General features: G+C 42.5%; 2 protein-coding genes across 12 annotated transcripts in view; one reads left to right on the forward strand and one right to left on the reverse strand.

Annotated features, from left to right (window-relative positions):
• The window catches only part of NMS (neuromedin S), a 48,246-nt gene extending 39,761 nt beyond the window's left edge, over positions 1–8,485 (reverse strand). For all 8 annotated transcript variants that reach the window (XM_045077711.1, XM_045077710.1, XM_045077708.1 and 5 more), the window contains exon 1: positions 8,261–8,485. The gene's annotated coding sequence lies outside the window, so the exon portion shown is untranslated. The remainder of the gene's footprint in view (positions 1–8,260) is intronic.
• A 132-nt stretch (positions 8,486–8,617) lies between these two features.
• Positions 8,618–21,627, forward strand: part of CHST10 (carbohydrate sulfotransferase 10) — a 31,069-nt gene continuing 18,059 nt past the window's right edge. The window contains exons 1-4 of one of the 4 annotated variants that reach the window (XM_045077715.1): positions 8,618–8,833; positions 10,760–10,834; positions 20,028–20,161; positions 20,710–20,841. In XM_045077715.1, coding sequence (XP_044933650.1) covers positions 20,119–20,161; positions 20,710–20,841 — 175 coding nt within the window. In that variant the 5' untranslated portion in view covers positions 8,618–8,833; positions 10,760–10,834; positions 20,028–20,118. The remainder of the gene's footprint in view (positions 8,834–10,759; positions 10,835–20,027; positions 20,162–20,709; positions 20,842–21,627) is intronic. The other 3 variants (XM_004753023.3, XM_045077716.1, XM_045077714.1) reach the window with 3 other exon arrangements.

Raw genomic sequence — 21,627 nt, forward strand, 5'->3', positions numbered from 1 at the left:
ACCTCTCATCTAACATTTCAGGAACTGCCAAGTTTTCTGTGACAGCACCATTTTATACTCTTACCAGCAATGTACAAGTGTTGTATTTCTCCACAACTCTGTTTTCATCTTTTTTGATTTTAGCCATTCTAGCAGTATCTCCTTGTGACTTTGATTTTCATTTCCCTACTGATTAATGATGTGGAGAAACTTTTCCTGTGCTTATTGGCCATTTGCATATCCTCCTTGGAAAGATGTCCATTCAGATCCTTTACCCATTTTTATTGAGTTTTTTATCTTATTGTTATGGATTTGGAGAAGTTCTGTATATATTCTAGATACTAGTCCTTATCAGATACATGATTTGCAGAAATTTTCTCTCATTCTATAGACTGTCTTTTCATTTTCTTGATAGCATTCTTTAAAGCACATTTTTCAATTTTGATGAAATGCAACTTAGCTATTCTTTTTTTGACCCTGTGCTCTTGGTGTCATAACTAAGAAACCATTGTTTAACTCAAGGTTACAAAGATTTATGCCTATTTTTCTGCTTGATTTTTAGTTTTGGCTCTTGCAGTTAGGTCTATCATCCATTTTGAGTTAATTTTTGAATATTTTATGATGGAGGGGTTTAAATCCATTCTTTTGCATACGGATACCCAGTCATCCTGACACCATTGGTAGAAGAGAAAATTCTGTGTTCATTAATTGTCAGAAACTTTGTCATAAATCTATTGACCATAAATGTGAGAGTTTATTTCTGTACTCTCAGTTCTACTCCATTGATCTTTATGTCTCTTCTTATGCTCGTACCACACTCTCTTGATTACTGTAGCTTTGTAGTAAGTTTTAAGATTGGGAAGTGATTCCTTTGACTTTGATCTGATGCTTTAAGATTGTTTTGACTACTCTGGAGTTTCTTGAATTTCGAAGAGAATTTTAGGATCACAGTGCCAATTTCTGCAAATAAGCCAGCTGGAAATTTGATGAGGATTGCAATGAATCTGCAGGTCAATTTGGAGAGTATTGCCATCTGAACAGTATTAAATCTTCTGATACGTGGACATGGGATGTCTCTACACTTATTTAGGTCTTCTTTAATTACTTTCTGAAATGTTTATAGTTTTCAGAGTTTTAGTTTTGTACCTCCTTTGTTAAATTTATCTGTAAGAACTGCATTACTTTTGATGCTATTATAAATGGAATTGTTTTCTTAATTTCATTTTTGGATTGTTCATTGCTAATCTATAAAAATACAATTGATTTTGTAGGTTGGTCTTACATGCTGTAACTCTGTTCAACTCATTTATTAGTTCTAATAGTTCAGTGAAATTGTTAGGATTTTCTGTATGCAAGAGTGTGTCATCTAAAATAGAAATAGCTTTGCTTATCCCTTTCCAATATGGATACTTCTATGCCTTTTTCTTGGCTAACTGTCCTACCTAAAACCTCCAGTAAAATGTTGAGTAGAAATAATAAGAGAAACAATAAAAACATCTTGTATTGTTCCTGATCTTGGGGGAAAGCTTTCAGTCTTTCACCATAAGTATGATGCTATCTGTGGGGCTTTGTAGATGCCATTTATCAGGCTAAAGAAGTTCCATTCTCTCCCTAATTTAGTGCATGCCTTTCTCATAAATGGGAATTGAATTTTGTCAAATGCTTTTTCTGCTTCTAGTTAGTCATGTGATTTGTCTTTATTCTATTGACATGGTTGCATTACATTAATTCACTTTCAAATGTTGAAGTGATCTTGCATTTCTGAGCTATATCCCACTTGGTCATGGTGTATAATCCTTTCTATATGTTGCCAGATTCAGCTTGCTTTTATTTTGTTGAGGATGTGTGTGTCTATAGTTATAAGAGGTATTGGTCTGTAGTTTTCTTGTGATGCCTATGTCCAGTTTTGGTATCAGGGTAATACTGGCCTCACAGAATGAGTTGAGATGGATTCTGTCCTTTTCTATTTTTTGGAAGAAATTATGAAGGATTGGCATTAATTTTTCTTTAAATGTAGAATTCAACAGTAAAATCACCTGGGCTTGGATTGTTCTTTGCAGGAAGTTTTAAAACTACTAATTCAATCTCGGAAGAGATTGAATCCATTCAGATTTTCTTCTTGAGTCAATTCTAGGTAGTTTGTGTCTCTCTAGGAATCTGTCCATTGTGTTAGCTTATCTAATTTGTTGACTTACAATTGTTCAAATATTCACTTATAATCATTTATATTTCTATAAGTTTGGTAGTAATGTTCTCCCTCTCTTCCTGATTTTAGTGATTTTATTCCTCTCTTTTTTTCTTGGTAAGTCTAGAAAAAGGTGTATCAATTTTGTTTTCTTTTCAAAAAAACCAATTTTTTGTTTTGTTATTTTCTCCATTTTTCTTCTATTTTCCTTTTCATTTATTTTCACTTTAATATTTATTATCCCCCTCCTTTTTCTTGCTTTGGGTTTAGTGTGCTGTTCTTTTGCTAGTTTCATAAGGTGAAAGGTTAAATTTGAGATCTTTTCTCTGTTTTAATGTTCTCATTTATAGTTATAAATTTCTGAGTACTGCTTCCTTTGTATTCCCATAAATTTGGGTATGCTGTGCTTCTGTTTTCATTCATTTGAAAGTATTTTCTAATTTCTTCTTCGACCCATTCATTATTGTATTATTTAATTTTGTGTATTTCTCAAATTTCCTCCTGTTATTTCCTTCTAATTTAATTCCATTGTGGTTAGAGAACTTTCTTTGTATAAATTCAACCCTTTTAAATTTATTAAGGATTATTTTGTAGCTTAGCGTTCAGCATATATATCCTGGAGCATGTTCTATGTATCCTTGAGACAAGTGTGTATTCTGCTGTTATTGGGTGGAGTGTTTCATAGATGTCTATGAGGTCTGAAGTTTGATAAGAAAAATGAGATACAGAAGGTATTAGTGGATTACTCAATGTTGCATATCTACCTGATCACAGAGGTGGAAATACTAGGGTGAATCGTGCCATTCTTGAACATCAAAAATGAACAATTACCAGCAATTTCTCATAGTTCAACTTCACACAACTTAAGTCTCCTAACTTTCAGTTCAGTGTCCTCATCATTTAACCAGAATATTATGTTAGGATAGGCTGTGCTACATAAGGCATATGCCCTGAGCTATTCTTGGCTTACCACAATGAATACTGATTTTGTGCTCATCTTATTCTATTCAGGTACTGCAGCTCTCCTCCAAATGGTGACTCAGGGATCACAGCTGCTTCTATTTTGTATGCCTGCCTTCCAGGGGCACATGTTGGGGGAAGAAAACTTCAGGATCGCCTGGCATGTTCTTAATGGTGAGCCCTAAGATGGTGGCTTAGATAACTTCTGTGTACATCCTGTTGGCCTAGTCCAGGGCCCAAACCTACTCTGGATAGCCGCCTTACTTACAATGTAATCTCCTATTCTTCAGCCAATTACATGGAGAATGTAGTCTAACAGTGCAGCCAATTACATGGAGAATGTAGTCTAACAGTGGGGTGTGCCTTCCCATCTCAAAAGTCCAGCATCTCTTTGGCTTTCCTCATTTTAATCATATTTAAATATATTTTCAACAATTCAAAATGTAGGTCTTAAAAATGCCTCAGAATTAAAATATGAAACAAATCCTCTTGGCAAATTTTTTCTAATGGGAAGCCCTATCATATTTTAGCTAATTTAGGAGAAACTATTAACAAGATAAAACCACCCCTCATAAAGACTGTAATAAACTCACTGGAGGTTTTCTGAGGGTCAGAGCCTGGAATCCAGCCTATTTCACTCCACTGCCCCCTGGTAAACAGACGAACAAATGAAAAACCTTTGAATTACAGGGCCAGCTATAAATTGGAAAGGGACACCAACTTCTGGGGGTCTGAATAATCCCTACCTCTCTGCAACATGTCTACTGAGAACCCTCTAAGTAACTGAACATTTCACAGTTCTAGGGCTACATAGAGATGCCTGATTGTGGCCACTACAGCTCTTCTAAAGCCTCAGCCTGGGGGGAAAAGAATCTCACTTTGACTCCATTTTTAAAAATCTCATTTTTACTCTCCTCATATACCCACCAAGGGAGCCAAGTGCAATTTTTCAGTGCATTCGGGAAAGGAACTTGGATGTGTGCTTTCTGTATGCAATTTTTCATTGCCTTTACAGTCCAGGGTGGCTGAGAAATAATATCCAAACACATTCTTTAAAAGAAAACCCCAAGTAGCCTGTGAGTGGCTGGTGTCAGTTGTGAACACTGAGATAAGAGCTCAGGAAGGGGACAGCCAGTATTGTGGGAACTGTCTCCTGCCTGGGTTGACATGGACAATGCCTATGGCATAGTGAGAAGACGGGAAAGTGGTAAGAAGAAAAACAATGTACCTAACATTTGGACCCCAAGTCCACTTGTGCTTAGGCCAAAACAAAGTACTGGAGAGAAATTTATAAAATCTTATTACCATAGAATGCTCAGAGGAACTGGCAAATTCTTACTTTCATAGGATGTTTCTTCATATATAACCCATATCCCCATAAGGACACCTAAGTTTAGAGAAATAGATGTATCTATTTGCTTATTTCACTGATTTGATTCAAACAGATGGTAATATTTTGGGTCAGTGGTTAACGTCCCTTATTTCATAGTATCATCTCCAGCTTTGACTTTAAAGATATACACTTGGTAGTTGTGGAAGGTGAAAGAATCTGGTACATTTTTCTTTTACCATTAAGAATCTGGGTTTCTTTTAGTACAGCAGTTCTCAAGTATTTTGATCTAAAGATTCATTTACAATCTTAAAAATTATCAAGGAATGCAAAGAGCTTTTGTTCATCTGGATATCTATCTTAACTTACAGATTCAGGAATTAAAACTAAGGAATTTAAAACATTTATTTATTAACTCACTTGAAAATAATAACATTCCCATCATATGGTACCATAAATAACATACTTTAAGGAAAAATAGCTATATTATCTAAACCAAAAATTTAGCATTATCTTTTTGCAAATCTCTTTAACGTCTTGCTTACTAGATTTCTGGATTCATATACTTCTTTCTGCACCTATCTGTTGCAATGTTATTTTGGACAAAGCATATGAAGAAAATCCTTTTTCATGCAGGTAAGTAGAAAAGGAAGAAGTATTTTAATCTTTCAGATAATTTTGAGTGTTTTTCTTTAATACTAAACCTGAACTCAGCAAGTCATAGTTTCTTAAAGTTTAGTATGATATGGAATCTAAAACCCTGTCAATGAACTTTCATACTCTGTGACATTAAAATTCATCAGCCTAGGTGTTTTCTAACACCAAAAACCAATTCTCTGATTCTCCAGACACTAACTGAATGTCCTACAATTCAATTCTATTCAGACACTTCCTGGAATTAGCGTCAAACTCCACAAGATTAATGGCTCAGTCCCACAAGGATGTTCCCATTTCAGACGCTAGTCACAAATACTGGGTCCCCAATTTAGGACTACAAATCAGAGGTTCCCACAACACCTTCTTCTCACTTTTGTTTATACTAGAATGGCTCACAAAACACAGGGGAACTGTTTACTTATTATTACTGATTTATTATAAAGGACACAACTCAGGAACAGCCAAATGGAAGAGATTCCTAGGCCAGGTTATGGGGGGCTGTGAGCACAGAGCTTCCAGGCCCTTTCTATATAGCCACCCTTCCAGCACCTCAATGAGCTTACCAATGTGGAAGCTCTCTAAATCCTGTCATTTAAGTGTTTTTATGGAGGTTTCATCACATCAGCAGGATCGATTATTAACTTACTGTCCAGCCCCTCAACTCTTCCCACAGGTTGGTGAAGGTGGGGCTGAAAGTCCTTGGCTTCTAATCAAGGTTTGTCCTTGCAGTGACCAGTCCCCATCTGAAGCTAGCTAGAAGAGTTGCCTCATTAGAACAAAAGATACTCCTATCACCCAGGAAATTCCAAGAGTTTTAGGAGCTTTGTGTCAGGAACCAGAAACAAAGCCACCTATTAGAACAAAAAATGCTCCTTTCACTCCATCATTCAGAGGAAATTACAAAAGTTTCAGGAGCTCTGCCTCAGGAACCCGGGAAAGGGACAAATATTTCTTACTGAGCCACAAGCTACCAGCATACAATATACCAAGAAAGAAAGAAAAAAATAATGAAAGAAAAAGTTGTTAGCATCACCACTGATTTTATCAGAAAAACTGTTAAATATTGGGATGCTGTCAAACTCCTAGTGGCGGACACAGGTTTTCCAAAAGCTTGAATTTTCACTTGAAAGCCTGAATTTTATCACTGGTAACAGATACCATCAGTTGTTTTGCTGAAGTGACAGGCTCATTTAATTCATTTTGGAGAAAATGTCTGCCAAATACCCAAGACTGTGTAACCACAGTTTGTCTGTCAGTTCTTCTTTCAAGAAAAAATGTTCTTCCATGAAAAAAAAAAAAAAAGACATTGCAAACCATCACCCAAGAGCTCTGCCTCCAGACAACCACCATACTTTTGGTATGCAGCAGGAGGCCTTGTGTATACTTCCCATCCTGTTCCAAAGGGTATGACCACTTCATGGAGGGCATTCTTCAGTGACATTTTTTGTTTGTTTTTATTGTAAGTGTTTGGTGGTGACAAATGCAATGCCTACCAATCCTCTTTTATTCCATTGCCTAGATTCATGTTAACTGTCATCAATTTCACCCACCATTAGTTTTGTTCCATTAGGACAGATGTCTAAATAGTGAAGACAACCAAGGCCATAGCATTACTGGGAAAACAGTCTTGACATTATAGACCAAAGGGTCCAAGGATCACACTTTGAGAACCACTACATTACAAACTATCCTCCGGGAATAAAGACTAAATGTTAATACTTTCCTGAAGCCCATTTATAGAAACAACAAACAAAAAACTAAAATAACTTGGTAAATACACTAAGAAAAATACTCAGTTAGGGGTGCCTGGGTGGCTCAGTCAGTTAAGGAGCTGCCTTCCATTCCGGTCATGATCCCAGGGTCCTGAGCTCCTTGCTCAGCAGGGAGCCTGCTTCTCCCCTGCCTGCCTCTCCCCCTGCTTGCGCTTGCGCCGAGTGAAATAAACAAATAAAATCTTTTTAAAAAGAGAGAGAAAAATACTCAGTTACTTTAGTCACCAATATGGAAGCCCTAAAAAGAACTGTATTTTTTAATATTCGAACAGCACCTTAGGAATGCAATAAATAAATAATAACAATAAAAGTAGTTTATCATAATATTTACCACTGGGAGAGAACTGTGCTATGCATTTTTCAATGCATTATCTCCAACATTCTCTAGTACCATATCCTCACTTCATAGCTGAAGAAAATGGGGGCAAAGAACAATAAAAGAATTTGACAGGGTCACAATCTGTATGTGGTGCAGTAAAGATATGAATCTGCAAGGCCTAATTCCCAGAGCCTGGGCCCTTCAACCTTGCATTATGTTCTGTCTCATCTGAGCTCCAAACTTACTAATTGTGTTTCTCCCGTGTCTGTGTGTCCATTGAAATCCTCAAGGAAAAAGGAAACGGTCTCCTGTCAACCATAGCTCCCAGAGAAAGGGCTGAATAAATACCGGGATGAGTGAGCAAAAGACCAAGTAAACCATCTTGCCGTCCTGAAGCTACAAGGGTCAGTAACCATGTTAAAAGTGAAATTTTGAAATGGGGTACCCCATCCATAGTACGTTTAACTTCTTAAGAAGGGAACCAACAGGGTAGGCAAAAAACAGCACAACACACACACACACACAGACACGAAACAAAAAACAAAAACACCTGGTTCCTTGAAAGCTTGACAAATTTTATGTGTGCATTCACATATCTATACTACTTCGTTTGCTAAATGGATACAACTAGGGAGTTAACAAGCATGCAGGTTACAGCAAAACAAAACTAGTTTACCTTTTCCAGGGCAATAACCGCCCCCCCCCCAACTTTGGGACCGCCTTCTCTACCAGGCTCTAAAACCTCAACGTCTTACTTCTGCAGGTTAAGAAGGCACAGCGCTATAGGGCAGGGGACTGCTCTGGCCTCTCTCAGCTGTGCATTAACCAACTACACCCAGACAACAGTAAACATCCCCTAGACTGTCAGCTGAGGGGGGTCTGAAAAGAACAGAAGGTCCTGCGTTTACTAAGAAGGGTGATCCGAAGATGCTGGGATGTACCCCAAACTCAAGCAGTTTTGCCTTTTTCAAGTTTGGATTTTTTTTTTTTTTTTCTCTTCATTTTTCCAAGTTTGGGCTTTTTTTTTTTTTTTTTTTTTTTATTCTCAAACATCGTACCTGTGTTCTGAATGCAGACCTGGCGGGATCTGGTTCGGCCGCACATCTCTCTCTAATTTCCTGGGATGGAGTTTCTTTACGGCGGGGAAGACGAGAGGCACAAGGACTGGGCGCACAATCAGACCACGGAAACGCGCGGGGGTAAACCGAGTCCTGGAGCCCCTGGGCCGCGTCTCCCCGCGCGGCCTCGGGCGGCGCGCGCGCGGTGAGGGAAGGGGGCGGAGGACGGCGGCGGGGGCGGAGGCGCGCACACTCGGCAGGGCCGCGCGCTGGCCGGCGGGCGGGGGCCGCGTGGGGCGGCGGCGGGCCCGCCCCCCCCACCCCGAGAGGACCTCGCGCGCGGGGCTTTCTCCTTCCGGCGCGCCGCCGCCACATCCCGGGCCGGGCGGGCCGCGGCGCGGAGGCCGCCGGTGGCGGCGCCCAGGCCTCCGGGCGGCGGGGCGGGCCTCCCGCGCTCCCGGGACGCCAGGACCCCGCGCGCTTCGCCCCAGGGCCCGCGAGGTCCGGGCTGAGCTTCGCGGCTAGCGGCGCGGAAGGGCTAGAGGACCCCGGCGAGCTCGGGCTCCGCAGCGGGTGAGCTCTGGGACTGGCGGGTGTGGGTTTCGTAGACCCCGGGGCCCCGGCCCCCACCCCATCCCGGGTGGATGGGAAAACGGGGCGAATCGGCGTTACTTTGTGAGCACCATCCCTGTGTGTTTTGGTGACTTGAGCACCTCTCTAGTTGGTGGGATTAATGAGAAGAACCTCCATCACGTTAATTATGCAATAAGGCGGCGTCCTTGTTGCGCGGTGGTGTGACCGGTGAAATGATAGATACTTGGTGATCTGTAATTTACTTCTTTCATTTTTGGCTGAGACTTTGCATTTGTGATTGGGTGCAGAGAGGAAGAAAATGTTCCTCTTGGGTGCAAAGAACATGCAGAGAGAGAGAGAGGGCAGGGAAGAAGGAACGTGTACACCCTTTCCTAAGTGCACTGTTAAGTATGTCTTTGGCGGGTGACAGGGGAAAGGATGGTTGGAAATGCTTGTTTCCTGCCAGAAAGGCTGCAGAGTGCCCTCAGCCCTGATTTTCACAGTCGAGAGACTGGTCAGAAGTTGGAGGTTCAAGTATAAATTTCTGCACTTCTGGCTGGGAAGATGAACCAGGTTTTCCAAAAGCTGTCGTTTTTGTTTTCCAAGTCTCTGAAGGCAGGAAAGGGCTGGGCAGTGAATAGAAAGCAGTGCAGCCAGGTTCTGTCTGGTTAGCTAAGGGGGAGGACTGTCATAAAGGGCTTTTTTGTCTGAAACACCCAGAGAGTCTGGGGCTTTGGGCCATGAAGAGTTGGGTATTGGTCAGTTTTAACTGCCAGGATGAGAAATGTCTCAGACATTCTTAAAATTAGGCAGCTCACTTTAGGTCCCCTTGCTGATGATCTCCAGTACCTATTCACTCTGAAATTTTCAGGGTCGGGGTGAAAAAGAAAAGATACAAGGAGAGAAAATAGTCTTCTCTGTTTTCTACCACTGTAATGATGAGTCCATCTTGGCTCAAAATTGGAATTTCAAGATGGAAAGAAAAATCTTTCCATTTTTGTTCTTGACCCCAAAGAAGAGAATCTCAAAGAAATACCTGAGAGAAAAATCCTTTCCTTGCCCAATATGAAAACTGGAGGGTTTGCAAAATTGAACAAAGGAGAGAATGAATCAGGCAATCTCTTAGGCAGTTTGCAGGTATATTCAGATCTGTATTCAAATGCTTGAGGTTAGACAATAAAAAGGTGGGAGAGAGCCAGAATAGAAACGAGAGGGATGAATTCAAGACCTTCAAGACTGCAGAAATGAAGAGTCTTTTCTTCTGATACAGGTCTGGAAGAATCTGAATGTTGAGTACATAAAGCTTAATCTTTCCATCTGCATAACATGAAATTGCTTTTAGTTTTAACACTGAGCTTTTCAGAGTAAAAGGAAACACAGCTAGACTGTGCTACATGTATCTCAGGCAGTTTGGGCTATATTATGTGTTAAATGAGTTGTATGTTTATTTTGCCAGCCGACTCTATTAAATTTGTAATCTCTAATTCCACAAGTTCGGCTTGTTTCCAGTTATTCACTCATGATGTGTCATTTGGCTAGAATTTGCCAGGGTGTTAAAGCCTAAAGAAATTCAAAATCCAGAGAACATCTTGCATTGGAAGATTTCATCATCCCATCATCCTGTATAGGAATTCTTTACCCAATGTCAAACATATTTAATTCTTTTTGCTACAAAACTTATTTCATTTTTCCTTTGAAGTTACAGGGAAAAGTCTTTTAAACACGTATCTCTTTTGGCACTTTTAGAATATTTATTCATTTGCCAGGAATTCCAGGTATAACCCACCTCTGTAAGAGACCTGTTGTGCAAAATGCACTTGAATAATCAAAATGGTTAACTATTTCCCAAGTGTAAACCAAGTTGTACTAAGTAGGTCAATCTTATCACTTCTAATGGTGCTTATTTTTTTTTTTTTAATTTTCCAGTACAGTGACGGGAGGAACCAGGAATCTCAGGCAAAGCAAATACTGCAAGCAAATGTGGATCCCAGGCCTCAGAAGGTATGTGAAGGAGAATGTGAGCTCACTAGTTATTTGAGATTCATGTCATTCACTGATCTCATTGCCTCTTGCTTATAAGGAGATTTTATGAAATTTAAAATTCTTAAATAGGAGTGTGTACACTTATACTTAGAAATCTTTTCTTAAATATAATAGTAGAAGCATCCTCCCAGGCTGTGGATTAGGTGTCTTTGGTTTGCTAAGAGCAGTGCCTAACATGTAGATAACCCCAGGAAGTTTATTATTGTTCATTATTGTTACTCATGAGAATCTTTTTTTTTTTTTTTTAAGATTTTATTTATTCATTTGAGAGAGAGAGCAGAAAGAGAGACAGAGAACATGAGTCGGGGGAGGAGGAGAGGGCAGAAGGAGAGGGACAAGGAGACTCCCCACTGAGCACGGATCCTGACCCCAAGGCCCCTGAGATCATGCCGAGCTGAAGGCAGAGGCTCAACCAACTGAACCACCCAGGCACTCCCATGAGAATGTGTCTTAATCTCAGATACATCCTTCAGCTGGACAGAGTAAGGAGTGTGTTTCCATGCTGATAACTAAGGAGGATCAGTTATTCTAAGACAGTAAGTTGTAATGATTATGACCAAGTAGACAAAGTTCCTGAACTTAGATTGAAGAAACCCTATGAATTTAAAAATCACCATGAGTGTCGTGGCACTTTACATATTTTATAAATTCACTTGCAGTGTTTTATCACGTTGTAATTTAATAATTTTATTGATTAGGTGGTAACATTTTAGTTCAAAATCCAAAGATACGGAAAGTTTGATTGTAGAATGTCTCTGGTTGCTCTAGCCCTTAACTACTGAGTTTCCCTTCTTGCTAATCCCCCACCCCAGGGCTACCAACTCCTTGTGCATTACCAGGCTTTTTTTGTGAAGTTTCCTTTAGTGCCTGGCTGTATTTTGAATGAATGTTAAAAACTGAACACCAGATACGTGGTTCTTTCCCTGGGTTATGTATGTGTGGGGGTGGGGGATCCAGGAGTTTCCAGCTCAGTAAAGGACCCTTGACAGGATTCTTTATCTGGGCTACTCGGCATGAGGGTCACTGTCTCCTTGCTGCTTTTGGAACCCTGGGACACAGACCAAGCTGCTGCAGGATTTCCCTCACTCTGTTCCGTCTCTTCTCAAGATTCCCCTTAACCATGGCCCTTCTTACTTTGTGTAATCTTATATATTAACAGCTCTGTTTATTTCCCTGTCTGCCTCTATAGAAGTACCATGAGAGCAGGGTGTATATATGTTGCCATATCCCCAGGGCCTAGAACAACTCCTAGCTTAAAGTGGGCACTTGGTCAATAATGCTGAATGAATGACAGACATTTGGAGAAAAGCTATTTAAACAATTAAATGAGCTTATTTACCACAGAACTTTGCAGAACTTTTAATAAGTGAGTATGCATAGCAAAAGTAGAACAGGGCAGGTGGAAGTCAAGCTCTTCAGCAAAAACCCAAAAAGGTTTTGATTTGTGCTTTTGGAGGACAGCTCAAACACAAGGAAAAGCCACTGCCAGAAATATTATTGGCAGCTGACCAAAGTGGATTTACAAGCATCTTTTTGAAAATGTAGAGGAGAGAGAATTTGCACCAGAAGATGGTAACAATACCAAACCAAATCCATTGTTAGTCATTACAAACATGAAAATGTGTGCTGTCTTCTTTAGTTTAGAGGACCAAAAAAAAAAAAAAAGACTGAGATTTCTGGTAGGTTCAGCTATATTTTTGCTTCCCTAACCCTGCTTTCCCCGTAAGAAGGAAAACCACCTTAACCATCATTTCTGACTTGTGGGTTTTCTAAGAGCCCAGCCCTCTGGCTTGGTTTCAGAACCTGACATCTCCAAGTGAAAAATCTCATTTAATGACTGGAAATAGGAAAGCTCAGAAGACAGGTATGCTGACTCCTGGGGGCCCCAGGGGCTCAGTACAGGGCAGCACACCATGACCAACAGGGGGCCTGGGGCACACTCAGGTTTGCCACCATTAGCTGCAAGAGGTAACTTGGGAGTTGTCTTGGCTCCTTGAACAAAGGAGAGTTAATTACAGAAAATGTCAAGCTTTTTAGAGGGCATTTGTCACTGGGCTGCAGGAAGAGCAGTGGCCCTTGGCAGAGCCATGTTGGAAGGACTGTTCATTTCAGGCCAGTCTCTGCACACAGAAATCATGAGCCTTGAGGGTGTCATCTTTGTACAGGAGGCAAACCCCATGGAGAATTGGTATATTCAGGCAAACAAGGCAGTTAGTGGGGTGGGTTTAGAGGGGCTGGGCCTAAGGGAATTTGGAATGCCTTTCATTTTGTTCAAATAAATAGGGCAAATTATTATGATTTTTCCAAGGTCAGACCAAATCCTAATTCTACACAATCTAGTTACCTATAGGTAGGAGGGCTAGAAAGAAGAGTAAGTAGGAACAGTGATGGAGGTCTTTGATTCTAATTAAACCTTCTTAAGCTGTTTTACCGTAGCATCAAAGGATGCTCCTTGACAGATATGATGTTCTTTTGCTACTAGTTTTCATTCTTATAAAGGAAGGAGGTGGAAGGAGAATGGTTCCTATGTCAGAAGGCCTAGAATCTGCATTTTAAAGGGCTGGGGGCTTGGACCAGCAGTTCTCAGCCCTGGCTGCTCATTAGAATCCTGTGCAGAGCTAATAAAACAAGCCCTGGATCCATCTCCAGCGATATGTGTTGTCTTGGGTTCACTGTTCTTGGGGCCCAGCACACTGCTATATTTTTTTAAGCTCCCCAGGTGATTCCAGGGCTGGAACCTCTGGCCTACACATACAGTTAGCCATGTTAGGTAGATACCTAGGTACAGAGTACATGAATTTATAAAGCAGAAGCATGCTATGGCTAACTGGAACCCCTAGTCCTCAGGATTTGTGAAAACCCAACCTGTCAGATATTGTGGATCTTACAAGTTTACATGCTAATTTTTAGAGACCTTGATGGAGATGATGATGATGATGATGATTGTGGTGGCGGTGGTGGTCGTCATTGTCTAGGAGGTTAGGTCCAGGTGGTGATGTGGAACACTTAGCTGTGTTAGAACGCTCCTGCTGCACTAATGGAAATGATGTTGAGGCTGGGGAATGGCCAAGTGGATAGTGCTTTACATTTTTGACTGTGCTGTCGGAAAAATACCTTCAAAATTTAAATCAGAATCATGACACTGCTACCGTTCTTCTCATGGAAAACTCTTCACTGGCTTTCTATTGCTCACAAGGTGAAACTAAATTCCATAAATGCCCTATAGGAATCGGTGTTTTCTGACCAGAGCTGCTTTGGCTCATCTCTAATGTTGACCTGGAAACTCCAGCCACTGGGGATTTCTTTGGTTACTCAAGGGCCCCTGTCTTCTCCTGCCCAACACCCAGGTCTCCATTCCCTGCTGGTCCCCTGGTCTGGGTACCTCCTTACATAACTGCTGTCCCTGACCTCTCCACCCAGGTTCTGTCCTTTCTTCCCTCTCATAGAGCCATGTGTCTACCTCATACTACTTCTGGGATAGACTCTTTGATGCATGTGGGTTCTCTCTTGTCAGACAGCAGGCTCTGTAAGGACATAAACTGCATATGTGTTTGGTTTGGAACAGGGTCGTATCCCTGGCACCTGTTTTGTGTGGTGGATGAATATACCTTTTCATGATCAATTTGGCAAATAATTATTTTTTAAATTGTGTCCTTAAAAGTATATGCAGATATACATCTACTTGTGTTTGTGTGTCATATGTTATGAACTATAGCGATATTGGGCCTAAGGGGAGGGGTGCTTGAGAGGGACCAGGCTTTATCCTTACTGGTTCTGGTTGGGGCACGTAGTACATGACTCCGTGAACAAGTCCTGGTTTATCTAAATTTTTGCCTCAGCAGCTCTTTTCTCTTAAGTCTCTGTGTAATGTGTGAATTTTTTCACTATAGACCATGAAGGGGAAAAGGTAGGCACTTAAAAATAGTGCATCTTTCCACCCTAGGCTTTCTTCGCCCAGCAGGAGCCTCCTAGAAAGCTCCCAGGCCCTGGGTGAACATGCTTTCCCAGCTTCTGCAGCCAGCCCTGCCTTTCTCTTTGCAGGGAAGACCATCTTCCAAACCCCTGCTGCTGCTTCAGTCAGAGGACTTGAGTCTGACAAAGTGAAAAGCCTTTATGGAAGAGTAGGTCTGGGGTGCAAGGAGATTAGAGCCAGGTGGGGGCAGAGAGGGGCTCCAATCTTCTTTTCTTAACACTTTCTTTCCTTTAAAAAAAAAACACTCAAGTAAGTACAGCAAAACTATTGATCCAAGAATCTGTTTTTGTTACAGTAGTCTCTGTACTTTATGTTTTAAATGTTAGATCATTTTTAAAAGCTAAATAAAAACTAATGAAGACGGGTGCCTGGGTGGCTCAGTTGGTTAAGCAGCTGCCTTTGGCTCAGGTCATGATCCTGGGGATCAAGCCAGAAATCGGGCTCCCTGATCAGTGGGGGTCTGCTTCTCCCTCTGCCTCTCATCCTGCTTATATTCTCCCTCTCTTTCCCTCTCTCTCAAATAAATAAAATCTTAAAAAAAAAAAAAACTAATGAAGACAGAGATGTGTTTACAAAATATTCAGATACATGTTGATTTTGTCACTTAACCACATTTTCTCTCAGCTAGGAAAGTATTTACCATCCTTTCTCACACTTTACCAACTGGTAAGGAAACTGCAGACAGTAGTGATTAGGTAGGAAAAATAAACAGCAGAAATAAAACACCAGGGGACATGTATATGAGTTGCATCTTTTATATTTTGTTAGTTTCTACTATAAAATGGAAACATGTTTGTTGCAAATTTTTTTAATATGTAAGTGTGCAAAGCAAAAAATAACTGCTTTCATTGTCTCAAGATTTTATTCTGTGCATTATATGCATGTATGTATTTGGATATGTATATAATCACATACATTCACAAGTATAACTTTTACAGAGAGGCTCATAAGTCCAATTTTGCAAGTTGCCCTTTTCATTTATGGATATAAGTTGACATTTTGGATCTCTGTAATTGGCTTGTCCTTCAGCACATGGTTTTATTTAAAATTTAAAAAAAAATTTTTGGATTCCAGTGAGATTTCTTAACCACCCCTCCAGTCAGTATATTTCAGTTGTATATCTGTTCAAATGCATGTTAAGTGCTGTGATTTATAAAATGTAATTTTATTTCCAAGTAATACTGAAGTCCTAGTAGCTTTTGTTTTCTAGTCTCAGATAATAGGTATTAAATATGTAACTACTTTCATGTGGATACTGGAGAAATATTTTGAGGTTGTTGAAATTGGTGGCTTCATCCTTTAAAGAGTTTGGGAACTCTCAGATAGAAGGTTGGAAAAGGTGCCTTCAGAAGTACCTTTTAGCTCTCCTGAGTTTTCCTAATAAGTTTCTAGGTGGATATAGGCATTCAGCAAGTAATGGTTGATGTTTTAATGAGTTCCGGGCACTATTTCAGTCCTTGGTGTACTCGGGGGCACTTAACATTCTAGGGGGGTGGTGAGGGCACAGATGGTGAACAAGTGAAAACAGGCTGTGGTAGGTACAGTGCAGGATGTGAAACTAGGTAGGGTGATGGAGAGAGGCTTTGGGGGTTCCAACAGAGTGGGTGGTAGAGCTGCATCTTCCTGTGCTGTGCAGGGGTGGGCCCTGCTTACTTCCCATTTACAGAAGCCAAGCCTGCTGGCCAGCACAGAGCACTCCCTCCCTAGCTGCCTTTCACAGTGACCACTCTCAGGCAACAGGGCTCAGAGTCATTGTCAGACTTCTATCTAGTCTGGGCAACCCTACCCAAGACACTGGTCAGGGCCTGTGACTTTATAGTCCTTTTGTCAAGAGAACATTTTTTGGCAGGGGGTAGGGCTTATGCACATGATCCTTTCCAAATGTGCTGCCCTTATCAGGGGCCCCAGATGTCTTGGGCTGTCCCTGCCCTGTCCGGGTAGGCTGTGACAGGGATGAAAGGGAGGTGGGGGCCCTTGCAGACCTGCCTTCTCCTGACTCGGTGCAGCGGCCAGGCACAGAGCAGGAAAGGGCACTCTAGATGTCCTAGTTTAGTAGGGGTTTACTTGAATTCACTTTCAAAGTTGAATGTGTTTGAAGTAAAATTCCCTGTTGGAAAGAAGACATTTGCTTGATGGACTGTAAGTTGTAGAGGAGGTACTTGGGCAGGCTCTCTTTCATGGGGGCCTCACAACACACTGGTAGGTAGGTATACAGTGGTTTTATCCTTACAGATGTGAAAAATTGGGTAGATTTTCTGGGAGAAGAGAATTAGACCCTCCTCACCCCCGACCCCAGATCTGAGTGAAAGAGTAAAGCATCCCTGGCTTGAAATTAAAATCCAAGCCTTAGGAAGGCAGGCATGGCCTCAGCATGGTGCAGATCTTACATCTCAGTGTACCCAGATATAGAAATCCTATCCCTGAGCCGCTTGGCTTCCTGAAGAACAGATGATATGACCCTTCATTTTCATGTAAGTCTCTGTTTATTCATGGTCTCCCTACTTTTTTGTAGAGGTGAGCTCAGAGGGCACACTCAGATCCCTTCAGAGGACTAGCTCCCACTGGAAAGATTAGATTCTTAAGCCATAAACACCTCCCAGGTGCCGGCTTGATGCCCAAGGGGGTGCCTAAGGGATGGATGTCTAGGTCTGAACAGAGCAGGGCACCATGAGCCAGCAATGCCAGCAGGCTCTCTTGCTCTGCAGAGTAAGTGGGTGTGAGGGAGGCAGCCCCAGGTGGCTCCCCTCATCTGTATTCGCTGGTTCACAGCACTTCTTGTAACGAAGCATGGGTTGCAAGCCCCAGGCCACTCAGCGCCCAGAGTGTTCCTCAGCCTCTAAGGCTTCCCTTAAACTGGTACAAGGGAACAATACCCCTGTGTTCTGGTTGCCTACCTCCTGCCTGGTACTTGCCTCCTTTCTTTTTTTTCCTATTCCAGTCCACACTGGCTCCTTTACCCCGCTGCCCTTCTGTTAGAAAAGGCCTGCATTTGGGGTTTCTCAATGGAGTGCTCCCACTGTGATCCATAGGGATGGACCCCTCTGAGTATCACTGTCTTATAGGGAAAGGACTGCAGTGCCCTATGCTGCCGGGCACAGTCTGTGCCTCACTGAAAAAAAAGTGCCTCACTTTTATTGGCGGGGGGCAGTCTTTATTGGAGCTGGAATGTCACTGTGAGTGACCTTTCTCAGAAGCAGCCTGTGCGGAAATGAGCAGCAGGGAAGTGGACACCTGGCACGGGCTGTCTAGGCTGCTTGGGAGACCCTGCTCACCTGCAAGCAGTACATGGACATACGCACACATGCACACACTCCCACACAAACTCACACTCTCTCAGGGGTTCTGAGGCCAGGCGCCCTGCCTGCTCCGTGGGCTCCCTGCCTCTGGGACAGGACTTCTCCCCTCTGGGAGGGACCTGCTGAGCTGTGACTGAAGGAAACCTCTTGAAGACAAGGTCGAAGGAGCTAGAAGCCACAGGCATTTAGCAATTTGGGGGAAGGGGGATCCAGGAGGACAGGAGAGATTGTCAAGGGCCAAGCAAAGGGAGCCCCACCAGGCCAGGGCATGGGGCAGAAGATGCTGGAGAGCAGCATGCAGGGGACAGGGGAGGAAATTCTTCTCTGGAAGAGAAGAATTAGGACCCTGAGTCCTCTGGGATGAGTCTGGCTTTCTTTTCCCCTCTTCTTGGGGCAAACTACACTGTTACATTAATTTCTCACCACTACACTTAGAAGGCTATTTTGCAGATCAAATTGGAAAGTCAGAGAGGGTCAGTTTCTGTTCATAGTGGCAGAGATACAGGCCATTTAATCCTCACAACCACCCTAGAAGGAGGAGGGCCTTGTCTCAGAGGTGGGAAATCAAGGCTTAGGGAGGTTAAGTGACTTCCTGAGTCACAGAGCTGGTGAGTGGTGGGGCCTTCTAGGCGCTCTCTGTGCCCTGCTGCCTCAGAGGAGCAGGACTGAGGGAGGAAGGGAGACTCAACTCAGGCAGGCTGGTCTCAGGCAGCTAGAGAGGGGTGGGCATGCCCTGTGTTGGGCACGACAGCCAGAAAGAATCTGGGACTCCCAGTAAAATTTGAAACTTAAGAGAGACAAGTCACTCTTTAAAGTGTAAGTATATCTCATAAATATTTGGGACATACTTCTACTAAGACATTATTCACAGTAGTCCCCCCTTATCTGCGATTTCACTCTCCATAGTTTCAGTTACCTGTGGTCAGCCATAGTCTGGAAGCAGATGATCCTCCTTCTGACGAATGGTCAGAAGGTCGGTAGTAGTAGCCTAACACTACATCACTGTGCCCACGTCCTTCCTCTCACTGCCTCTCATCTCATAAGCAGTTTACCACCTCACATCATCACAGGAAGAAAGTAAGTACAGCACAATAAGATATTTAGAGAGAGTCCACATTCATGTTACTTTCCTTATGGTATATTGATGTAATTATTCTGTTTTATTTTTAGTTATCATTGTTAAACTCTTACTGTGCCTCATTTATAAATTAAACTTTCCCATAGGCATGTATGTATAGGAAAAAAACAGAATATACAGGGTTCAGTACTATTCTGCAGTTTCAGGCATCCATTGGGGGTCTTAGAAAGTATCTCCACTGGATAAAGGGAAGCTCCCGTATTTATCTGACGTTCAAAGCTAACTAGTGTCCTACATTTTTATGCAGTTAATCTGGCAACCCTGTTTGCAGACCCCAGGAAACACTCTGGGTCTCATGTGTGGCACATGAGGGTGCCAGGATGGCTCCCAAACCACCCAGTAGTGTACAGGCTGAACTCAGGTGGTAAGCTCCCCACTACAGGATATATTCAAGTCTAGGTGGATAACCACTTGGTGGAGGGAATTCAGGTTTCAGATGCCTGGTTCCAGTGAGATTTTAGGAGGTAAATGTTGTTGAGACAAGGAGGAGAGTTGTTTGCCTGGGTCCCCACTGCTCTCTGTCCCCATCTAGCATTCAGAAACTTTCTGAAATCATATGTTGGCACCACCTCGTTGAGAGGACCAGTTCTCCCTGCTGCCCAGGAGTGATGGCCTCAGTTGGCTAGTGGAAACCAGCCCAGTCCAGCATGGTCTCTTTAAGTGTTTTGGTTTGGCTTGAAGAAGCACTGTGTTAAAGGTGAAATGAAACACGTTTGTTTTTTTTTTTTGGTCTCTCTTGCCAAGAATTGACTGACTTCCCGGCTCTTTGTGTGTCTCCTTCAGCATGACCTGCTGAGGATTGGCATGCCGTGCCTCACTCCCGGGCAGTGACAGCATGAAAAACACCCACCCCCAGGGTTCTGCGCAGACTCTTGCAGGCAAGTGAATGGAGATAGAGATGCTCTGGTGTTGATTTTCACTGCTGTAGAGATTCTGGGTTTGGCTACATCTATCTTGTCAACATGTCAGGATTTTACACAAGGCCTGCTTGTAATTGTCTCAGTATGGCTTCTGCCCTCTACAAATTACCACAGCAAAGGTCTGACCCTTGGCAGACTCCTGCCTTCCTGCTTCCAGGTGCCGGCTCTTGCTGGGTACTAAGAGTATGCTTTGATGTTAGCTTGGGCCAGAAAGGAGTTCCGAGGCAAATCTGCAAAAGCAAAATCTTATTGTGTATTCCAAAAACAAACAGAAATGGCTCCTTTCCACTAGAGTATTTTAAATTTGCTTGAATTATCAGATCGATGGGTTCATATTATTAAGAATAAAATTTAAATACTTAGTAAAAATACCCCTGTATCAATAGAAAAATTATTTCAAATTATTTGTACTGAAGCTGTTAACTAAAGTCACCTATTCTTTTTATTACTTTTTGTTTAATTGATTTATTTATAAGCACCAGGGTCATCTCACTTTTGTTTTCCAGGAAGAATTACTGAATGGCTGACATTTGACAACATGCACCACCAGTGGCTTCTGTTGGCCGCATGCTTTTGGGTGATTTTCATGTTCATGGTGGCTAGCAAATTTATCACGTTGACCTTTAAAGACCCTGATGGTAGGTATGCTTCCTCATGGAATGGATTTCACCTAACCCAGACAGTGCTGTGGTATTGTTCCTAGGTACAGGCACAGATGACCTTTGTGCCAGAAGTGACCTCGAAGGTCATGGTATCCAAACCCTTCATGTTATAGAGGTGCAGAAGAGGAGGTGAAAAAGGACAAGAGTGTCTTCCCTGCATCTCCCCGGGGGATGGGTGGAGCATGCTTTCTCTGTGGGCTTCTTTGGCGGCCTCCTCCCAGCAGTACCATTTGCCAGGACATCTCCTGGGCCACAGGTTTGGGACTTTGCCCTGCTCGGTATCATCATGAGATGCTGCCGTGATTGACCAGCATCCCCATGTTCTAGCTGGTGCTGCATGCTGGTAGTCACATGGTTGAAGGTCACCTTCACTTCACAAGGAGGTGATTTAAATATTGTGTCTGGTAGTCTTTGAGATAACTCCCCTTGACTTGATGATGTAGGTGGTCAGATGAAGACATCCAAAGAGCAAACCCAGGTTCAGAAGAACTTACTTTAGTTTATGCCCTTGACCTTTGCTTACCTTGGCGTTAGTGGTTTTTTTCCCTACAAAATGGACATGCTCTGACAGCCCCAAGACTGACCTGAGTACAGTGAGGCTCTCTGATCTGTGCGGTTGCAGGTGTACCTAAGGAGATGCACCTGCCACCCCAAGGCAACTCCTTTCACAGCAGAATGAGGCAAGGCAAACAGGAGATGTTGAAAAGACTCACAAGCAGCTTCAGGCTGGCCTGACCACCTCTGCCTAGTAGGGAGGATGCT

The sequence above is a fragment of the Mustela putorius genome, unplaced genomic scaffold (assembly GCF_011764305.1).
Source record: "Mustela putorius furo isolate JIRA1106 unplaced genomic scaffold, ASM1176430v1.1 tig00000224_pilon_pilon_pilon, whole genome shotgun sequence".
In the NCBI taxonomy this organism is placed as follows: domain Eukaryota; kingdom Metazoa; phylum Chordata; class Mammalia; order Carnivora; family Mustelidae; genus Mustela; species Mustela putorius.